General features: G+C 38.1%; 1 protein-coding gene across 1 annotated transcript in view; it reads left to right on the forward strand.

Annotated features, from left to right (window-relative positions):
- LOC126248619 (intermembrane lipid transfer protein VPS13A-like) overlaps positions 1–22,542 on the forward strand; it is a 764,418-nt gene that overhangs the window by 691,756 nt on the left and 50,120 nt on the right. The window contains exon 60 of the mRNA XM_049949782.1: positions 5,953–5,967. Within this exon, the coding sequence (XP_049805739.1) occupies positions 5,953–5,967 (15 nt within the window). The remainder of the gene's footprint in view (positions 1–5,952; positions 5,968–22,542) is intronic.

The raw sequence follows: 22,542 nt of genomic DNA on the forward strand, positions 1-22,542 counted from the left end.
GCCTCCCCATCTCTGCATAACTATTGTCTACCACTACAGTTGATGCCCCCTGCCAACCCCCACCCCCAAACACACACTCACTTCCTTACATTACCAAAGTGACAAATCCTTGATGCCTCAGGATATGTCCTATCAACTGATTCCTTCTTTTAGTCGACTGAGGCCATAAATTTCTTAACTCCCCAATTTTATTCAGTTCCTTCTTATCAGTAATATGATCTACCTATCTAATTCTCAGCATTCATCTATAACACCATATTTCAAAAGCATTTATTCTCTTCTTGTCTGAACTGTTTATTGTCCACACTCTACTCATTACAGGTTTATAGTTACAGCACTGCTTCTCAGCAGAGAATAGCAACGTGCTGACCATTTACGTGATTTCTTCATTTTGTGCCAATCTTCATACATTCATTCAGTATCTCTCTGTCCCTTACTTACTCTTACTTACTCTAGACAAATATCTTGAGAAAATACTTCAGACCTCTTAAATTTATATTCAACATTAGCAAATTTACCTTTTCCCAAAATGCTTTCCTTACTATACCCAGTATGCACTTTATATCTTCTCTATATGTCATTTTCAGTTATTTTGCTGCCAAAATTGCGAAACTCATCTACTACATTTAGTGTCTCAGTTCCTAATCTAATCCCCTCAGCATAATCTGATTTGATTTGACTACATTCCATTACTCATTCTTTTACTTTAATCTTGCAACATATTTTCAAGAAATTACCCATTCTGTCAAACTGCTCTTCCAAGTTCTTTGCAGTATCTGACAGGAAGACATGTCATTTTGTAGTTTTTATTTCTTCTCCTTGTACTTTAATTCCTCGTGCAAATTATGCCTTGGTTTCCTTGACTGCTTGCCAAATGTAGGCCACAAACCTGCCTCACACTCTTATTAACTGCTGTTTCCTTTTGAAGCCCTTCTACTCTTATAACTACACCTTTGATTCTGTACCAGATTTTTCCTTCTTTTTACCTCTGCCAGAAGTCATGCAAAATAATGTGGCCCCAATGCAGAAACACATCATGAGCAGTGGGTGAGTCCATTCCATCGTTCTAAAGGGGTGGCCACATCAGATAACTTTCATCTGCTGAAACATATGTACTGAGTGTTCTCATTGCCATCTCTTCACCACAATGTGTGACACTACAGTCTTCATGTACCACAGGTGCAGGGAAATTCATTACTACCTGGAATGTGAGATTATATACAATGCTATTAAATTTTTGCCAGAATAGGCAAACAAGGAATTAATAACCTCATTAAAAACTGTGCTTTAGTGGGTTGCAGGAACCACTGCCTATCTCAGTCACACAGTTAGGAGGATAACGTGTAGGTGCAAGTACTTCCCAGAGCTACACAGCTTCAAAATGGTGCAGAAAGAGAAGAAGAAAATTTTAATCTTAGGTAGTATTTCTGAGCAGGTTGTCAGTGGACTCACACATTCTGTATTTTACTCTCTGTTTTATTCTAACATTACAGGATTTTTTTTTGTGCTCACTGAGACCAAGCTCCCATTCATGACACTAAATATAAATTCTGCCTAAGTAATCCTGTATCCTCCTACAGTGATTTAAAGATGATACTATCTCTTACACTACAGCACCATCAGCAAACAGTTGCAGATCACTGCTCATCCTGTCCTTCAGCTTGCTCATGTGTATAGAGAACAAGAGTTGCCATACCACACTTCCCTGGGGCACTTCTGATGCTGGCCTTGTCTTCAATGTGCACTCACCATCCAGGACAATGTACTGGGTTCTATTACTTAAAGAGTCTTTGGGCTAATCATATATTTGAGGGTCCATTTCATATGTTCAGACCTTTGTCAAGAGTCTGCAGTGTGACACTGTGTCAAACACTGTCAGGAAATCATGGATAACAGGAGCTGCCTGCTTCCCTTCATCCATTCTTTGCAGGATACTGTGTGAAAAAGGGCAATCTGCATTCACTGAGTGATGTTTTCTAAATCTGTGTTGATTTGTGGATAGAAGCTTTCCTGGCTTAGGTGAATTTATTATACTTGAAGTTAGATATGCTCAAGAATTCTGTGGCAAACCAACAGTAAAACTATTAGTCTTGACTGTGTGGCTTCATTCTTTTACCCTTCTTATATACAGAACACACCTGTGCTTTTTCCAATCACTTTGGACTTTCCACTGAGTGAGACATTCTTGATAATTCAAGTTCAGTAAGAGGCCAATGCTAAAGAGTACTCTTTGAAAACAGAATTTGCAGTTTGATCTGACGCTGGCAGCTTACTTGTTATCAACTACTTCAGCTGCTTTTCAACTCCAGAGATGCCTTTTTCTGTGTCCTCCACGTGGCAGTTTATGCAGATTTAACTACAGCAGAAATTTATGTGTTGTACATCAGAATATTGTAGCAACTAATGTGATTTGAGACCATACTCTTTTGATTGCAATGTTTTTCATTTGTTCAATGAAAAGCAAAAGTTATTTATACTAACTTATGAGTTTGCTGAGCTGAAAATTGAATACTGGTAATTACATAACTGGACACATATGCTTTAATACTTATGCAGTATGCAAAATGTGTTATACTTTACTTGCATGTGTAATGGGAAAACAGTTGAGGAAGATCCTTTTTCTGCTATAAACAATGTTTTTTATACACTGTTATGTGTTATATATCAGCATGTGTAGTACCATCAGACAGCATTTTGCATTGGATAGTCATATAAATTCTCTGCAACTACTGAATGGACAGAAAAGTGATAGACTTGGAAAGTTAGTAGTCCATGATAACAGAAATAAAGTCCACTCCTCCTCTGGACACTGATGTAGTGTGCCTCCATAGATGAAATCTGGTGCTGCTGTAATTACTTGTTTTCTCTTCTCTACATTTAAAATACATAATATTTTTTCTGCTGTTTGAAATTTTCTTCACGTAACATTCGCTCCCCTCCTGCTCCTGTCTTCTCAGTACAGCTTTAACCATGCATATCAGTTACCATTTTTCTGTAATATCTTCCTTATATTTTCTTCTGCTTGTTTTTCTTTTTTTATTCCCTCTGTGTCTATTTTTATCTGTATTATTTTTAATGTTATTTGTTTATTCAGATCCATAATTTCTCATTTGTAATTTCTGAAGCTCTCCCTGACTGGAAGATTCCTTTCCACTGCAATGAATTCTTAAATCACGACTCAATGGAGCCATACCTGTACTAAAACTTGTCCTCTAAAAATGGTTCAAATGTCTATAAGCACTATGGGACTTCACATCTGAGGTCATCAGTCCCCTAGACTTAGAATTACTTAAACCTAACTTAACCTAAGGACATCACACACATCTATGCCTGAGGCAGGATTCGAACCTGCGACGGTAGCAGCAGCATGGTTCTGGACTGAGGCAGTTAGAACCACTCGTCCACAGCTGCCAGCACTTGTCCTCTTTCTGTTTATGTTCTCTTTATTTTAAACTCTTGCAATTTATATAATAAAGCTACATAATCAAAACTGAAGTTGATTTATTGTACTCTCATAAAGGGTTATTTGAATAAGTAAGTATATAAAGATATGTAATATCTTTATGATTTAAGAAAGAAATCTTAACAGTAATCTATCATGGACTGAAATAACACTTGTACAACACTCTCTCTGCCCTATTATCCTGCAAGAAATAGATGTTCTAAAACTATCTGTGCTTTTCAAAAGTTTATTATATTTATAAGTAGCATTATATGCTGTGAAACGTTTCCTCTTGTTAAAGTGTATCCAACTGAAAAATGTAGAGCTTTATTTATTGGCGTAGTTACCCCTCCTAGTATGAATGGATGCTTGGAATGCATATATTATAGCACTTTCTATTCACTCCTAGTTATGGACACTACAGTGCAGTGAGCAACAACATACAGAGATGCAGTAGACAAGAATTGCTATGTACAAGGAGCCAACCAAAAATTGAGAAGAATGTGAATAGTCTGACCATTCAAGTAGCAGTACCAACTGCATTGTGATGGCACACATTTATTAGTTTTAGCACATCTCATTACTCCAAATTTGGCCAATTTTGTAAATTTTGAAATTATAGATTTAAAGAAGCAGGAGATTTTTCATTAAAAAAGAGCCACGTGGAAGAAAAGTAAGTAAACTGTTTATTATTTCAAGGTTATTACCATTAACTGTTAATACATGTATCACACTGTGAGGCAAGACTGTCAATGCCTTCACAGGAAAATGTTTGAAATTGTGTACAGAACCATGATTGTACCGAGATGTGCACTACTTCATACAAAGCAAATCAGTGGTCATGAGTATCTTTCTACTGGGCTTCAAAAATATGTGAATCAGGTGGGAAGATATCAGGGAGAGTTCAGGACTGTATGAAGGTAAGTACTTTCCAGTCAAACTTCTGGAGCGTATTCGAAACAACTTTGGCAACACATGGGCAGGCATTACCCTGCAACAGAATGATGCCGTCCATCAACATTCCTTGGTGTTTGGAAAAACTGAATCATGCCATCAAGTCCAAACATCCAGGACTGTTGATGTACGACATCATTCTGTTGCAGGATAATGCCTGCCCATGTGTTGCTAAGGTCGTTTTGAATATGCTGCAGAAGATTCGCTTGAAAGCACTTACTCCATACAGACCCGATCTCTGCCAACCTGATTTCCATAATTTTAGAGCCTTTAAGAAAGTCATTCATGATGTTTGATTTGCTTCACATGATGCAGTGCAAGTTCCTTCACAACTGCAAACATTTACCTGTGAAGGCACTGATGATCTAGTCTCAGAGTGCCATAAATTTATTAACAGTTACTTTTGAAATAATAAACAGTTTACTTACTTTTTTTTCATCTGTCTTGACTTCATTTGAAACACACTTATACTTTAATCTGAAGAAAAGTGCATCTGAAACATATGAAAGACGTTTGGTGAGCTAGCCTTTAGATAATCAAGTTCATTGTGCTGACTAGAGGAAAACTATCCATAATGTTTGTTAATTTGTTAGTCTTCCAAACAAGACATGTCAGTTGGTTATAGAGAACTAATAATGAAAAATGTGAGCAAAAAGCAAATATCATAGGGAGAAACAATCACCATGATAAAATAAGAAAATCAGAGCTTGTACAGAAAGATACAGGTGTTCATTCTTTCCGCTCGCTATACGAGATTGGAATAATAGAGAATTGTGAAGGTGGTTCGATGAACCCTCTGCCAGGCACTTAAATGTGATAAAATAAAATGTGATAAAATAAGAAAATCAGAGCTTGTACGGAAAGATACAGGTGTTCATTCTTTCTGCACACTGTATGAGATTGGAATATCAGGTCTAGGTTGGTACTGACCTGTATAAAATAATTTCCGAACATGGAAAAAGCCATAACTGCCAGTAGATCATGGGTTTATGTTAAGATCTTGAAACAAATCAACTATCTTAGATTGTCACACAGAGAAAATCTACTTTATGTTTCAGTGCAAATGACTGATGGAAAAACAAAGATCAAATGCTGCATCAAAAAGTAACTGTTCGTATCATCACGTAAGGGATGGCTTCCTGTAAAAGAATAAAGTTACTACCAATCTTGGTCCACTATAGGCACCTGATGTAGCCCCATGTAGTTGATATTTCTTTCTTAAAGTCATATTCTGTATACACAGACTTAAACAATTGGAAAATTGATTTGAAGGTGACTGAACTATGATGTGCAGGAAGTTTCATGATTTATGCTACGAAATTCTAGAAATTTTTGGCTAGCACTTTGTACAAAGCAAACACCCAATGGGATTTTTTTAAGACATGTAGTGTGTAATGGATTGTCCTAATTGATGTTTTGATGTTCCCCTATATGAGGAATACTGTTTTACTAATTTACTCTCTCCAATCTGTTTTCTCTTCTTTTCCACACAACTACTACAATACTACAAACATCATGACTAATTGTCATTACTCAACATGTGACCTGGAGTGTAGGAACAGAATTATCAGGTATGATACAGTACTTATTTCTGTGAAACCCTTCTAAATTACCATGTGCTGTGGGTATGATTCATCTTCTGGTATAGTCAAAGCTTATTACAGGCATTAAAAAGTACAACTATTAACTTTCTATAAATTTGTGGTAATTCTTTAAATGCAAAAAAGGTAATTGTGTGTGCTTATGTAAAGTTCAAAATATATTCAAAAGGCAAATCTAACTGTCAGGTTTATGCATCACAACTCACTTTTCAATATTATCTGTTATTTTAAAGTATAAAGGAGAATCCATTGGTGATAAATACTGTTATGCATGTTACTTTTTACACTGTTAAGTCAAGGCTCATTACCAGTAACCTTCAAGTCTAAGGATAATTAATTGATGTTCAAGTCTAAGGATAATTCATTGATGTTCTTTCACTTGTGGCTAGCTTAAGCTCCATATTATATTTCATCACATGTTACTTTTATATTCCCTGACTAATGGACATATTTCCTTCTTTGCTGAAAGAAGTGCTGTTGGTGATGCAAAGGTTCATGTAGCTGCTAGTTGGTTGAGCTCATGTGAAGTTTCATGTTACTGTAGGAAGGCACCTTGACAGTGCATCATTTGGACAGTAAAATGTCTAAACTGCATATCCAACCCAATCAGCATATTTCATTATTCTTTACTTCTGCTTGAGATAACTGCCAGATTAAGCCAGTGTGGGGCCCATATCAGATGCAGAAAAGAAGCCCTTGGTCCCAAAATGATATGTACATTTTTCTTAGACAGTTATCATCATACAAATATATAAAATGTAAATTCTTTTCACAGCATTGCAAAATATAAATGCTACCTTACTGCAGTCACATTTTTATACAAATTCACTTCATTAAATTTGTGTAAAATAATAAAGTTATGAGGCACGCAAGAATCAGAAATGAAATTTTGGAAAAGAAATCATTTAACACCAAGTGAAATGATTAAAAATAAAGACCACAATCAAGTTGATAAGGATTTTTAAAAAATAACCCTTTTGTAAGTATTGAACACATAATGAGCCTTAGCCGTTAAGCTATGGAGTTATTGGGTAACCTCAAGCTATTTTTAATGGTTTAGTGTATCACTAGACATAATTTTTGCCACATTTTTATAAATGAGGGTTCACCAGGATGGATGGCTGCATGGTGCAAAGCCTGGCACCCACTTGTATACCACTGGATGCGTTGTTTCAAAAAGCCAATCTCACCCCTGGTAACTCAGTGACAAATAAATCTGTAATTTATTCACAAGTAAATGAAACTTAATGATAACATTTTATTTTCAGATCAACCACTGATGGTTCATACCTACATTGTTACGTATGTTGCACATAGAACCTACTTGATTTTTCTTTTATTTGGTAGCATATATAAAAGAAAACAAATAAGCCTGCCTTATTCTTCAGTGTGTGTTGTTTTCCTGTCAGCCAATTTTGCAATCACTAGTAAAACTGTATCTCACTTTCTTAACATCTTCTATTGTTGTTAAACAGTAGTATTGTAGCCTATTGGTCCACAGCAACTAGCAAACGAAACCATGACAGTAAAGAACTAACGAGTCTCCTGTACATAAAATCAATGATTTAACTTGTATGTTATGAGACAATAAAATTCTGGTTCTGATTCTGAATCATGAAATTACATCACATTAAACAACAATAGTCCACCAAGAAGAAAGCAACCTTCATGCTAGATGGCTCATATCAAAAGTAGTGTAAGAAGAGTAAATACACAGTAAAAGAAATGAATGACTGTAAGTGCAGACTTACAAACAAAATAAGGTTTCCATTAATTACTTTCTAATTGGTAATTAATAGAAACATATTCTAATTAATCAGGCTATTACAACTACTTCAAAAAACATTAGGAAATTCCCCTATAAGTTTTGCAGTGTTGGCAACTTACAGCAAATAATGTATGGTGTGGCTGGCAATTGCCTTTAGAAATGAGCTGAAATTGTTGCTACTCATAGTAGATTTGCACATCACCGTGTTTCCAATGGACTCTGGGTGGAATACTATTGATATCTAACTTGATAGATCTTTATGTTAAAGATGTTGTGGATCTGGGGCCCATTTGAAATGCAATGACAATGGAACCATGCTCACACGAAGCCTGTAACACAATTAAGATACAGGCTGATGTATATTTAAGTAAGTGTGTAAATATCTTAAGGTGTGAGTCACTTTGAATACCTCCTCTAGGTCACATTGCACAAGATTGTCAATTGAGCATGGTATGAATAAAGTGACCTCTAACATGGTGACTGTGTGTTTGTGAGCATATCATCGTTAGACCTTATTTGTTCTTCATCCTCTAGAGAATTTTCTCTTAAATCACCCCACATATTACGGGATTTGATCTATGAGGGGAGTTAAATTAGTAATACAACACATTTTTCTCAGCCAATTTGGTTAAAAAAATGCAGAATTTGCTGTGGGACATTGTGGAATATTTCTACTTCAGCCCCTATAGTTTCATGAAGTCCCAACAGGTGGCGATGCTGTACATAGCTTTCAAAATGGTGTCTATTATGATGGTGCATTCGAAACAGAGGGATGTCATCGAGTTTCTTTTTGTGGGAAAACTGAGTATTGCAGATATTTATAGTCAGTTGCAGGATGTTTGTGGAGACCTATCAGAAAACTACAGCATGGTGAGATGTTGGGCAAGTTATCTGTCGTCATCACAATAGGGTGGCACAAAGCTGTCAGATCTCCCATATGCCAGCTGGCTACATACAGCTGTAGCTCCTGCTATGTTGGAACATGTGAACACTCTCATTTGAGGTGACTGACAGATCACACTCTAACACCTCACTGTTCCACAGGACATCTCTGTTGGTCCTGCTCACAAAACTCCAGTTGAGTGTTCATCATCATCCAGCCTACAGCCCCAATCTCGCAACTCTCAATTCCCATCAGTTCAGCCCAATGAAGAATGCACTCTGCAGAAAGCAGTATGTGGATGATTGTGAGGTTACTGATTCAGCAAGATGTTAGCTCTGATGCCGACCAGTAGAGTGGTACCATGTGGGCATACAGGCCCTCCCGTAAGGTGGCATAAGGCCATTGTATTGAGTGGAGATTATGTTGAAAAATAGGGTTTTGTAGCCAAACGAGTGGGGATATTATGGTATATTGAAATCCTGAATAAAATCCACCTGCTTTAAGAAAAAAAAGTGTTGTTTTACTTATTGAACACCCCTTGTATAAAAGATAAGATGTAATTTTCATGCAGGAGTATGTGTAGTTCAGAAATTTTGTCTTTTTATGTGCTGCATTGTTACAAACAAACCACACCATTTCAAAACATAATTTTTAGTGAAGATCATTACGCGTATTAAATCAAAATAACACTGAAAGAAATACATCTACACTACCACTGTGGCCCAAAGCTATGGGTGAATCCTATATACTCTACTGTGCATCTACTGGGTTCATGCAGAAGTTCGTAGTCTTTTTCCATAAGTTTAATAAACACGACAGATAAATACAATAGAGACTTGAGTCATCAATAATATATTCTCATTCACTATTTACAACAACCTGCCAACTCTAGGGCAATCTTTTCATTCGATCACTAGAAATCACATGATTTGGGGTGAAGAACACATTGAGCCATGTTTGGAGCATGTTTCCATCTGGCAAGGAAATTCCTTGATGCTTCTTCCAAAGAGAGTGGAAAACATGGAAATCTGAGGGCACAAGATCAGGTGAATAAGATGGGTGCAGTATGACTTCCCAACCCAGTAGTGATGGTTACACGAGGGGGAAGCAATTCACAGTATATCACACAACCGCTGTTCCATCAGATGCTCAAAATTCTTTTGTGGGTACACATGGGTCTTTTTATGGGAAGTGTTCTTTTCCTTATTTTAGCATAATCAATTCTTATCACCAGTAATGATACAGGATAGGAATGGTCAGTGTTGTTTACAATCCAATTGATGCATGTATGAACACCCACTTGTTTTTGTGATTTTGGCTTAGAGCATGCACTAACCACAAACCGAATTTTTGAATCTTTCCATTGCATGAAAATGCCACATGTTGGTGGAATGATCACAGTTTATTGCATTTGCCAGTTCCTGAACACAGTGATGTGGATCATTGTGGACTAATGAGTTTAAATGGTCTTCATCAAATCCCAAAGGTCTTCCTGAATGTGGATAGTCACTAATGTTAATACAATACTCCTCAAAATGAGAAAACCATTTTCTTGTCATGTTCTGTCCAATGGTATTATCCCCATACATGATGAAAATGTTTCTGGCTGTCTACACTGCTCAAACAGAAGGATATGTCAAAAATGTTCTGAATTCTCCACTTGGCACTCCATTTTCTAGCATTCACAACTCCACTCACTATATCAAGATGACAATGGGGGGGGGGGGGGGGGGGAAGAGACTCAATAAATAAACCCACAACAACCAGAATACCAACATGCACAACAAAAATGCCACAAACTTGTGCACCAACCCAATATAATGTAACTACCTTCTATAAAAAAAGTGAGAAAAATAGTAATTGTTTGACATTACTTACCTGTAATGTAAAACAAGATGCTCTCGCATCAATTATATGTAATGACTATTCCACATTTGATGGGCATTCTGTATCAAATAAAGCATTGTCATTTCTCTTGTCACAATAAATATGATGAAATCTCAGACAAAAGACAAACACTGGTATAATCTTATGCTGGCAGGCAAGCAACATATTGTTGAAAATGCATCTCATTTTTCCTTGCATGGTGAAAAGCCATTCTAGGACAGGTCAGTTGACCATGATAAAGATGGTGGGAATTATATATGATATGATGATAAATTTGTGGTGCATGGGTACTTAAAATATTGCTGTCCATGTCAGTGTCTTCCATCAATCTTATCTGGCAAGGATCCCACACAGCAGAGCAATACTCTAGCATAAAATGAACATTCATAGTGTAGGCAGTCTCAGTAGTAGACTTGTTGTATATTCTAAGTGTTCTGCCAATAAAATGTATTCTTTAGTTTGCATTCCGCACAACATTATCTGTGTGATCATTCCAGCTTAAGTTGTTATTGATTGTAATTCCTAGGTATTTTGTCAAATTTACAACTTTTAGATTCATGTGATTTATCATGGAATCAAAATATAATGGATTTCTTTTTGTACTCATGTGGATGACCTCACACTTTTCCTTATTGAGAGACAACTATCACTTTTTGCACCATTCTGATATCATGTCTAAGTCATTTTGCAATTGGTTTTGATCTTCTAATGACTTTACTCAATGGCAAATGCAGAATCATCTGCAAATAATCTGAGAGAACTGCTCAGATTATCTCCTAAATCATTTATGTCGGTATGGAACAGCAGAGGGCCCATAACGCTTCCTTGGGGAGTGCTGGATGTAACTTCGATTTTGCTCAATGATTTTTTGTTGATTACTATGTGCTATAATCTTTCTGGGAGGAAATCATAGATCCAGTCACACAACTGAAGTGATACTTCCTAGGTACACAATTTGATTGAAATAAATTGAATATTCTCTGCAACACAGCTGTGGCACCATTATAATGCAGTAAATAAAAATAGCAACATTCATCTCATTTTATGCTATCAAAACAATAATAAATTAAATAACACAACTTCATAGACTTCACTGGTCTCATACAGATACATATGTGTATAGACTGAAATGATGAGTGAAGGTTTGTACCAAGGCTGGGGATCGATCCCCAGGTCTCGTGCTTACTAGGCAGTGGTGTTAGTCACTAAGGCATCTCAGCCCAGCGGTTCACACAAATGTACAGACTATCTCTTTCCTCTATCCAAATTCTCACTCCTGCCCAGTCTACTGTAAATTCCCCCTTACACATGAACAGAACTGCTGAGGGTCTCCATGTTCTGAGATAGTATCTCAGCATTGAATGTACATGGGGGATCCAGTGTGAAACTGAGGTACAGGCACTTGTACAAATGAAATGACATAACTTCACATACTTTACTGGTCCCATAAAGATATAGCTTTATGTATATAGACTGAGGCAGTGAATGAAGATTTGTACCAAGGCCAGGAATCAAACCTGGGTTCCCTGGTTACTGGGCATTTGCAGTAGCCACTAAGCCACCTTGGCATAGCAGTTCACACAACAACACTGATTACCCTGTCATGCCTCCCTCCTCAATCCAATTTCTCACTGCCACCCCAGTCTACTGTAAATTCCCTCTTACACACAAACAGAATTAATGAGGCTCTCCATGTTCTAGAATAGCATCTCAGCATTGAAAAAAAAATCGGGGATCATGTCCAAAACATAGCCATAAGTGTTTTAGTCAAATGAAAGAATATGACTCAATGATCTTTTCAAGTGTTAAACATCTGCAATGTATATATGCAGACTGAAGCGACAAATTTATTATGTTTGAGACTTGAAAAAGTCTCCGACACTATATAATTTCATTGAACATTCATTTCAGTTTTAGCACTATTCCAATAGCTGTCAGTTGAAGAAGAGCTCTGCTTTTTGAAGAACCTGGTAGTGACCACATGCCAATTTTGACTGTGTGTAACTGAATAATGAAATACGAAAATGTTCACTTCAAATATTTTAAATAGCTAAAGGTGGCAAACAACGTTTTCCTGCAGAATCTTTATTGTGGCTCATAACTCATCCTTAAGCAATTTTCATGATATGCTTTTAAAGCATTCCTGCAAGTATAAATGACTCCATAGTTCTCTTTGGTAACTGAGCTGGTAATAATAGTGTTTCTAAGAAATTTTCTGATATGCCCTATTAGAAATTATTTCTGTAATTAACTGAATGTACAGGGTGTCTATAGATGTGTAACCACTCTGTTAAAACAAAAATAGATTGATAAACAGAAATTTAAAGACAATAGTAGGAGATAGAAGAGGAGCAAAACCTGTGAGATTATGTTACCAAAATGGTGCCCAAGGTAACACCCTTGCCACTGCATATGGTTGGTATCTTACACCATGCTACCTCAGTGTTATTCTGGCCCCAACAGTGGAATCTCACAGGCAGCCAGCTGGCCTTCCTAGCCTCACAACGCAAGGCCAGGGAAACCAGCTGGCTGCCTGTGAAGCATTCGTCCCCTCTTTAGAAGATTCATTTCACTGAATCTTAGGTTTTTGCCAAATCTGTGAATTACTTAGATGTTACATTGTATATTTTTACATTTTTCTTCCTACTACAATTTACATTTTTCACACTTACTGTCATTCCACTAGTCCAGTCCAGCTCACAATATACAGTGGCCGGTGTATTTATTGTATAGGGTGATTATAATTAAAGATAAACTTTCAAAGCACTGTAGAAATAACACCATTGGTCAGAATGATGTCAAATTGCAATTGAATATTATCGATGGGGAGGGGGGGGGGGGGGGGGGACATGTATGGCAGGAGAAGAAAACTAAATAGTTACAAAATGTAACAACAGATGACGCTGTAAGCATCATAATTTAATAGTGGTTGAGTATAGACGACAAATGAATCATACAACAGTGCCTAAGGCATACGTATGATGTTAAACAAACTGTACTACTTAGTGTGCCTGGATGTGCAGGTCATATCACATTGGATGGGAAAAATCGGTTTTCAATTGTCCTGAGATCAAAAACCTCATAAAAAGCATCACTCACATCAGTTTTTAATTGTCCTGAGGCCAAAACCCGCACAGAAAGTGTCAATCGCATTGGTTTTTAATTGTTCTGAGGCCAAAAACCACATAAATAGCATCAATCAAAATGAAATCGGATTATTAATATCCATGCGACTGTTGCAAAACATGTTCAATATGCTGTCCACCATTTTCTGCAACAAGTTGAAATCGAGAAATAGCATGTTCCACAACTGAGGAAAGTGTTTCCAGGGTCATGTTCAGAAAGTGTTACACAATGTGTGCCTTCAATGCAGCTAAGTTTGCATTCGGAATACCGAACACAACATCATTCAGATAGCTGCACAGCCAGAAGTCACATGGACCACGTGATCGGGACGGCCAGACTGTAATGATGACTGATAAGTCTAGCATTTTCGAAATGGCACTTCAGTAGCTGCTTAACTGGATTCACAATGTGCAGCAGTACGCCATCTTGCATAAAAATTATTCCATCCACACATCCATGGTGTTGGAGAGATGGAATGACACGGTTGCGCAAGAGACACTCTGAGCGCTTACCACTGATGGTACAGGTAACAGGACCAGAAGCACCTGTCTCTTCAAAAAAATATAGCTCTATGATAAATGATGCTGTAAACCTACACCACACAATGACCTTTTCAGGATGAAGTGGTACTGGTTGATTTGTGTATGGATTTTCTGTTGCCCATTGACATCTCCTGTCAGATGGAAGTGGGCTTCATCTGTCCACAAAATCTTCCACAGCCAATCATTGTCCACTTCCATGTGAGCAAGAAATTCTAAGGCAAAGGTCTCTCTTGCTGGCAAGTCAACAGGAAACAACTTGTAGACATGGGTAATTTTGAATGGATAGCAAAGAAGCATGTTTCATAATATTTTACTCACCGTGCTCACTGGTATGTCCAATGTTTGGGCAATTCTCCATGCAATACAAATTTGCACACCACCACTCATCTCCTCCTATATTCCTGTGGCGACTGCTTTCACTGACATTGAATCAATTTGTTTTCTCCCTTTACCAGGTTGCACACCAAAAGAACCCATCTTTTCGAATTTCCGAATCATTTTCTCCAGATCCACAGCACTCATCAGACCAATGCCTTTTTTCAAACCCTTCAGTGTCTGAAACTTCTGCAGAGTGACATCTGCAGTCACTATTCTTGTGATACAGCTTTAGAAGCAGAGCGTGATCCTGCATTGAGACTGGCAAACATCACAGATGCAAAAGGAGGAAAACCCGTGTAGCCGGCATGTCTATACCATCTTCAATGGGTCGTGCACATGACAGTTGTTTTCACTTACATATTCTGACACATACAGCACCATCTATTGATCAATTTTCACACTACTTTTTTTTTCTTCTGCCATACGTTTCCCTCCTTCTCCAATGATATTGTGTTGTAATTTGACACCATTCTGATCAGTGATGTTATTTCTACAGCGTTTTGAAACTTTAACTTTAATTATAATCAACCTGTATTAAGACTAGTTTAAGTGTAGGGGTGACCCACTTAGTTGGTATGCACTGGTCTGGGAGTCAGGGCGAGTGGGTGGTTTTCTGCTGTAGCTTGATGCAAGCTGCACAAGTAAGAATCAGAACAGAGATGGTACTCGAAGATGAGATCCTGATCGCCATGATTTTGTGGTGGTATCTACTGTGGTACTGTTCAGTGCTAATGCATCCATTATATGGTGCTATAAGATTGTCCAGAGAACTGTGTAGAGTGGTATTCAAGATATCAGTTAAGTAGGTCAAATTCTTAGTTAGTAATATGCCAAAGTTTATCAGGCAAGTACGATAGCAAATGTGTTAGGTTCAGAACTGTGGTGCTGACTACAGCTGCCTATAAAGTTGGCTCCAAAATCTCCAACTTCCTACCATCTAGTAGGAGCCTGTTGCCTCATAGCTCTAAGTTGGGGGTTGTTTGGGGAAGGAGACCAGACAGCGAGGTCATCGGTCTCATCGGTTTAGGGAAGGACGGGGAAGGAAGTCGGCCATGCCCTTTGAAAGGAACCATCCCGGCATTTGCCTGGAGCAATTTAGGGAAATCACGGAAAACCTAAATCAGGGTAGCCGGACGTGGGATTGAACCGTCGTCCTCCCGAATGCGAGTCCAGTGTCTAACCACTGCGCCACCTCGCTCAGTCATAGCTCTAAATGCTCTGTACCATTAAATTGCCTTTTCTCATGGCAATTAATGATAAAACCACTGGATTATATGCTGAGTATACCCAGTGTGCACCTGCCCTCTGTAAATTAAGTTGTGGTGCAAGGACGTCCTGTGGGCACCCTTCTGCTCTGAGAAACAACTCTGTTCACATGTTTATGTTTGAGTCTGCACCATCCTGAATGGATCACCACACAAAAACAGTTCAGCTGTCCCAATCTCTACAATGATGCACTACATGTCAACTGTGCATTACTTCCAATCACAATGTTCCATGTAAAAAAAAAAAAAAAAAAACCAGTTACAGTCCTTCATAAACCTATAACATGAAGATACTTTGCCCACACACATTATAACCTCTAAATTAACAATGTACCTATTAGACAGCACTTGACAGTCCATCTGTAACCATACAGTGGCATTACCACCCTTTTACTCCAAGAGATTTGATATTCCCTACCAAAATATGCATAAATATAAATAAATCATCATTTGTACAACATCTACTTAACATATTCTCATTAGCATGATACATGACATGAAATACACCCAAAATAAATTTAATAAACCCAAAAAATCTCAATAGACTATCAATTCTGTGGCCTTAACACATAAAACAATGTGTGCATAGTTTTTGGAACTGGTACCACTGGTGGTAGCGAAAGTGGTGCACACCAAAAAGGACAGACATATGATCATTGTCTGCATCAGAAGCTCAACATTTACTAGTGAGGTCATTTCAAATACTTGATGCAGGGTGATGAATGACTTCATTTTCCTCTTTTGGGAGTATGAGGTTGTCAACATCAACCCACAGTCCCATTCAGCACTCTGATAACTTCCTGACTTATGAGAGCCTTCTTATTGTTAGCAGTCTTGAACACAATTGGTTCACCTTTCATGAGCAATGAGCCTTGTGGTAGAATCACAGTAACAGTTTTCCCCAGATGAAACAATGTTCCACCAAGTTCCAATACACATTGTCCAAGATCGATTTTAGCATGATGCTTATATTGGAAATCCAACCTTAAGGTCAGGCAGTAATCATCAGCCTCACAACACAAAATTTCCACACATTCACAGAAATTTTTTGCTCCCACATGGAAACTTAATATTGCTGAACCAAGTGAATGCACAGCATTACACCCTACTCCACGTAACTTATACCATGGTGGATTTAACTGCCTCTTTCCTGTAAGGTCCAAACTAGCCACAGATATGTGCACACCTGTGTCCAATAAAAACCTCTATTCCCCCTCCATCTGCTTAGCTAATTAAGAAAAATTATGCCTCTCAGTATTTTTCAGTTATGCTAAAATTCACTGGGAATGCCTCTAAGCAGGCCTGGGGTCACCATAACTGTTTGAAGTTTGGGTGCTTCCACTCTGTTCCTTCTTATCCTGCCTACAATCTCATTCCTGATTCCGTGTTTTGCCGCATTTTCTACACTATGGCTGTTGGCAATCTTGGTGTCTATGGCCCAAAGGTCCACAACAGGAATATCTTATGTCAGGGGTAAAAGTACTTCTGTCCCTAACTTGGGTTATCATGTCTATGTCTTCTAAAACTGTTGCCATCCCTATGGCTCCAGCTAAATTATTCAGAAATTCTGCAGATACTTTTCTCAATACATCAGGTGGTAATCCCCACAACAATGTGTCTAGCACCTTTTGCTCTGCTTTGTGCAGGAAGACCCTGTTCATCTCATCTTTGTTGATTAACTCATAGGTATTAATATTGAGTTTCCTTATTCTGTTCACAAAACTTTTGATGGATTTGCCCTGTCTTTGCATCACGCCATTTAACAGCAGTTTCTCAGCACTTCAAATGATTTGGCATTTGTTAAGTCTTCATGGCACATTTTGTATGTTTTTGTATCTGCTACCAAACATAGTTCTGCCATATGTAACAGTAGTCCCTCTGCCCAACAACACAACTTCACAACTTTCATCAAATTTCCACAAACTCCAATAGATCCTCTTCTGCCTTACCCAAAAAAGGAATGACTATGCTAACAGTATTTCCATGTAGGATTGGTACTGACAAACTGAACAATGATCTGTTCTCTTTCAAAGTGTCTAATTGCCTATGGAAGTCCAAATATTATATGGGCTCATTTGATTCACTTGATCCAGCGATGACGGAACCTGTTCTGGAATGATAACTACCTATTCCACTAATATATTTATTGTAAAGCTTATGACTAGAATATAATACACTGAGGTGATAAAAATCATGGAATATCTCCTAATATCATGTCAGACCTCGTTTTGCCTGGTATAGTGCAGCAACTCGATGTAGTGTGGACTCCACAAGTCACTGCAAGTACTCTTCAGAAATGATGAGCCATGATGTCTCTATAGCCATCCATAATATCGAAAGTGTTGCCAGTGCAAGATTTTGTGCATAAACTGACCTCTTGATTATGTCCCATGTTGGGCAATCTGGGTGGCCAAATCATTCACTCAAATTGTCTTGGATATTCTTCAAACCAATTGTTCACAACTGTGGCCTGATAACATGGTGCACTGTCATCCATAAAAATTCCATCATTGTTTGGAAAGTCCATGAATGGCTGCAAATGGTCTTCATGTAGCCAAAAATAAAAATTTACAGTCATTGATCAGTGTAGTTGTAACAGAGGACCCAGTCAATTTTATGTGAACATAGCCCACCATTATACAGCCATCACCAGCTTGCACAGTGCCTTGTTGATAACTTGGATCCATGAATTTGTGGGGTCTGTACCACACTCGAACCCTACCATCAGCTGTTACCAACTGAAATGGGACTCATCTGACCAAGCCACCTAGGGTCCTACCAATATAGTCAGGAGCCAAGGGAGGGCACTACAGGTGATGTCGTGCTGTTAGCAAAGTCACTTGGATCGGTCATCTGAAACCTACTAATCCCAAATTTCACCACCCTGTCATAACGAATACATTAATCATGCCTCCCACATTGATTTCTGTGTTTATTTCATACAGTTCTGCTTGTCTGTTAGCACTGACAACTGTATACAAGCGGCGTTGTTGTTTGTCATTAACTGAAGGTCTTCGACCACTGCATTCTCTGTGGTGGGCAGTAATGGCTGAAATTTAGTATTCTCAGCACACTCTTGACGCTCTGGATACTGGAATACTGAATTCCCTAATGAGTTCCAAAATGGAATGCCCCATGTGTCTAGCTCCGACTACCATTTTGCATTCAGAGTCTGTTAATTCCTGTCATGCAGCCATAATCACATTGGACACGTTTTAACGTGAACCACCTGAGTACAAATCACAACTGACCTTTCATACCTTGTGTATATGATACCACCACCAGCCGTATATGTGCATATCAGTATCAGATGGCTTTTTGTCACCTCAGTGTATAACAGGACAAACATAGGGAAACATTTAAATTAATACCACTCTGAAACTTTTCCAGCATGACTTAATCTTTCCACCAACAACAACAACAACACACACACACACAAACACACACACACACACACACACACACACTTACTGACTCATTGCATTCCCTGTCATAATGCCCAGGCATTCTATATTTAAAACAAATTACAAGTGATAAGAGATTACAGGGGACACTATGCCCCAGCAAATTACATTGTGTACACCTAACTGGGTGCATGCCTGGATACATATCTTTGGTGTTTCCTCTAAATTCACTCAACTATATACCTGAGTCAACTTTCATGATCTGCATTTTAAAAGCATTTTTCCAGGCTATGTGTTCTGTGATTACAACTCTCAGAGATGAAAAGGAAGAGAAAAGTTTATCCTCACTCACCATACTGTGATGATGAAGCTGTATGCTGACCCACAGCATTGCTGACAGTCACAGCACTAGTGGCCTGTGGGGCGTGGCTGTATTAGGCATTCCTACAAAAGTGAGATGCATAAGCACTCGACACCAACAACTAGTGGCATTAGGTCAGATGTGAGGCATGCCCATACACAAATGGAGAATCCAGTTCTCCTTGGAGGCACCCAAAGGTCCACTGATGTCAGCCTGGACGAGAGCCCAGTAGAATGGCACCTGGTCAGACACTGGGAACATCAGGCCTATGAGCAGACCACAGACAGGCTCCAAGTGGAGGTGACATTTAGTTTCAGATGAGGCTGGGTGACCCACAGTTGGTTGATAGCTGGTATACACTAGTTCTCAGCATAGACAGCAGCTGAAGACAAATTTACTTGTTATGACTGCTAGTGTGGAGCCCGAGGTGGCACAGTGTGAGTGGGGCAGCATGAAGTAACTCTGGCCCCAATGTGCAGCGCCAGTGTAGTGTACCATACTGCCTCAGCATTATTCCAGCTCTAACAGTAGGCTGGCTGGTGTAGTTTGCTAGGAAATGTGTTGGTGCAATAACTAGATTACTATCTGGGAAAACGTGTGAAGCTAATTGTGTATGTGAAGCCTTGTGCACACAACAGGAAGCAGACTGTTGATGATGGTGCTGATGTTCTAGTATGTAAGGACTGGGTGAAGTGGATAACAGTAACCATACAACATTCTGGATGGCATGTCAAGTACATCCTGTAGTTTTTTATGTTTTATCACCAGCATTGATCTAGTTCAGTATAAAATGTGACATAAGCTGACACTAAATAAAGTTATGCTCAAATGGAAGACACCATTGTTTTTCTTGTGCAGTTCTCTATCTGTTTGATATGTCACATGACCTCCTTTCAATCTGGAAATTGTGTGTTGTATGCAAGGTGGATGTTTCAAAGTTATTGAAATGTTTGTAACATAGCTTCACATTTTTTTCTTCTCCTGTCTAATAATACTTGACTTAAAGTTTCCATTTATCCACCTTTTCTTTTTTTAGAGTGGTGGCTCCCCACCTATACAGCATTCTGTTGTCTCAAATGAATTTGAAAGATCCATAATGCATTAAGTACAAATTAACTAGGTAATATGCATGCACTGGTTTAAAAATTTTACTGAGGTATATTCTGCAGGCATAAGCATCTGGTATTTCAGAACAATGAAATACCAATAGATTTATGTTTACATGAAATCTATCTCCTGCAGTCTTGTTTTTATTTCTTTCTTTTTTGTGTCTTATGCAATGAGAGCAAATAGGATTTGTGTGAAAATGATGGACACATGTTTGTCTTCTGAAGGATGAGTGCACTGGAGTTCTGATGTCATCAGATGAACTGTATTGTCACTATCAAATGCTGTTTGCTGCTTAACACTAGAACAGTGGGGTTTCTAACATGTAAGAAAGGGGTCATTTTGACTCTATATAAAATCTTTTTATGTTTGATTTCAGTAAGCACTTTATTTTAGTGGACGTTAATTACTACATTTTTATGAGTTACCATAATAATAATTATTATTTAACACAATAATTAATACATCACCTATTTCAGCGAAAAAATGTCATACCGACTGATAGTTGCTCATGTTAACAAGTTTCCTAAACTGTAGAATCCCATATATTAACTGTTTGTAGAACCTTCTAGAGGCAATTGGTTTATATTGTCCATACTGTACTCACATGTGTTCTACACATGGCTTTGTTGTACTTTTTATTCAACTCATTGGAATCTGCTTGACACACTTAGTACAAGTGACCTATATTTTATACACACATTTTCCAGAAATGGTTTTGTCATACTTTACACAGTTGTTACTGGTCTTGTTGCCTTTGCAGAGGATGATTTGGCACTTTTTCCACCTTTTAGATGATTTTGATCATCTATCCTCTTCTTTTGTCTGTTCTTTTTCCAGCTCTTTTGTTTCCTTGAGTTCATTCACCAGCTGAAGTATGAACTTCTTCCTTTCTAGTTTCTTGTCTGTTCATACTTTGTAGGTGGCCCATGTATTTATTGCTGCCATGTCCAAGATGTAGAATACATGCATCAGCCATCACCTAGCCACAACCTTTGCAGTATATTTATAGGTCATTTGATCAATCACATCCACATCATACTTTGTTTCATTGTAGAATGTTATGGTTTTATTGTTCCTATCTTCCTGTGTTGCTTATTGTCACTCCAGCATGCAGTGCACTCAGAATAATTACGTTTTTATTCTTCTTATCTTTGTATACAGCCACAGTGCAATCTGTGTTGCCAGTCTGGTGCAGATGGTGGTGGAGTTATGTCAGCATTTGGCTTCTTTACCTCAACAAGCATTTCAGAATGGATCTTTTTCGTTGTACCAACTAATGAAATTTTCTTCTGTTTAATCTTTGGAGCAAACTAAAGGGCTATGGAGAACTTATCTGCTGTCTCTTTCCATCTTTGATTTAGAAATAGCTCCATGAGACACAAAATGAAGTACTGTCTGAGTGGTTGCTTCTCTCTATACATGTTCTCTTTTCCAATGTATTGGAAAGCATTACATGTGTATTTTGTTGATACACCATCAGCACTCCTAAATGTGAGACTATATTTCTCAGGTTTGATGAGCATGAAGTGAGTGCACATGCATCTCGTTTTGATCAGTAATAGTACCACGTCTGTGGTTACATTTTCCCCACAGTGGTAAGAAACTACTGTTTTCCATTAACTTCCCCAAATTACAAATACTAGAGTGACTTTGTTGGCTGGCAGGCATTCAGCTTAGGTAGATTTTTACCAAAACTGAGAAGTACGAGAAGCTCCAGAAATCAATCCCTTGACCTAATGTCTCTGATGAAAGTAGACCCCATGGAATATGACTGAAGATGATCCACAGACATACCATTTGTACAAATGACAATGCGAGTAT

Source organism: Schistocerca nitens, chromosome 3 (assembly GCF_023898315.1).
Source record: "Schistocerca nitens isolate TAMUIC-IGC-003100 chromosome 3, iqSchNite1.1, whole genome shotgun sequence".
Taxonomy (NCBI): Eukaryota; Metazoa; Arthropoda; class Insecta; order Orthoptera; family Acrididae; genus Schistocerca; species Schistocerca nitens.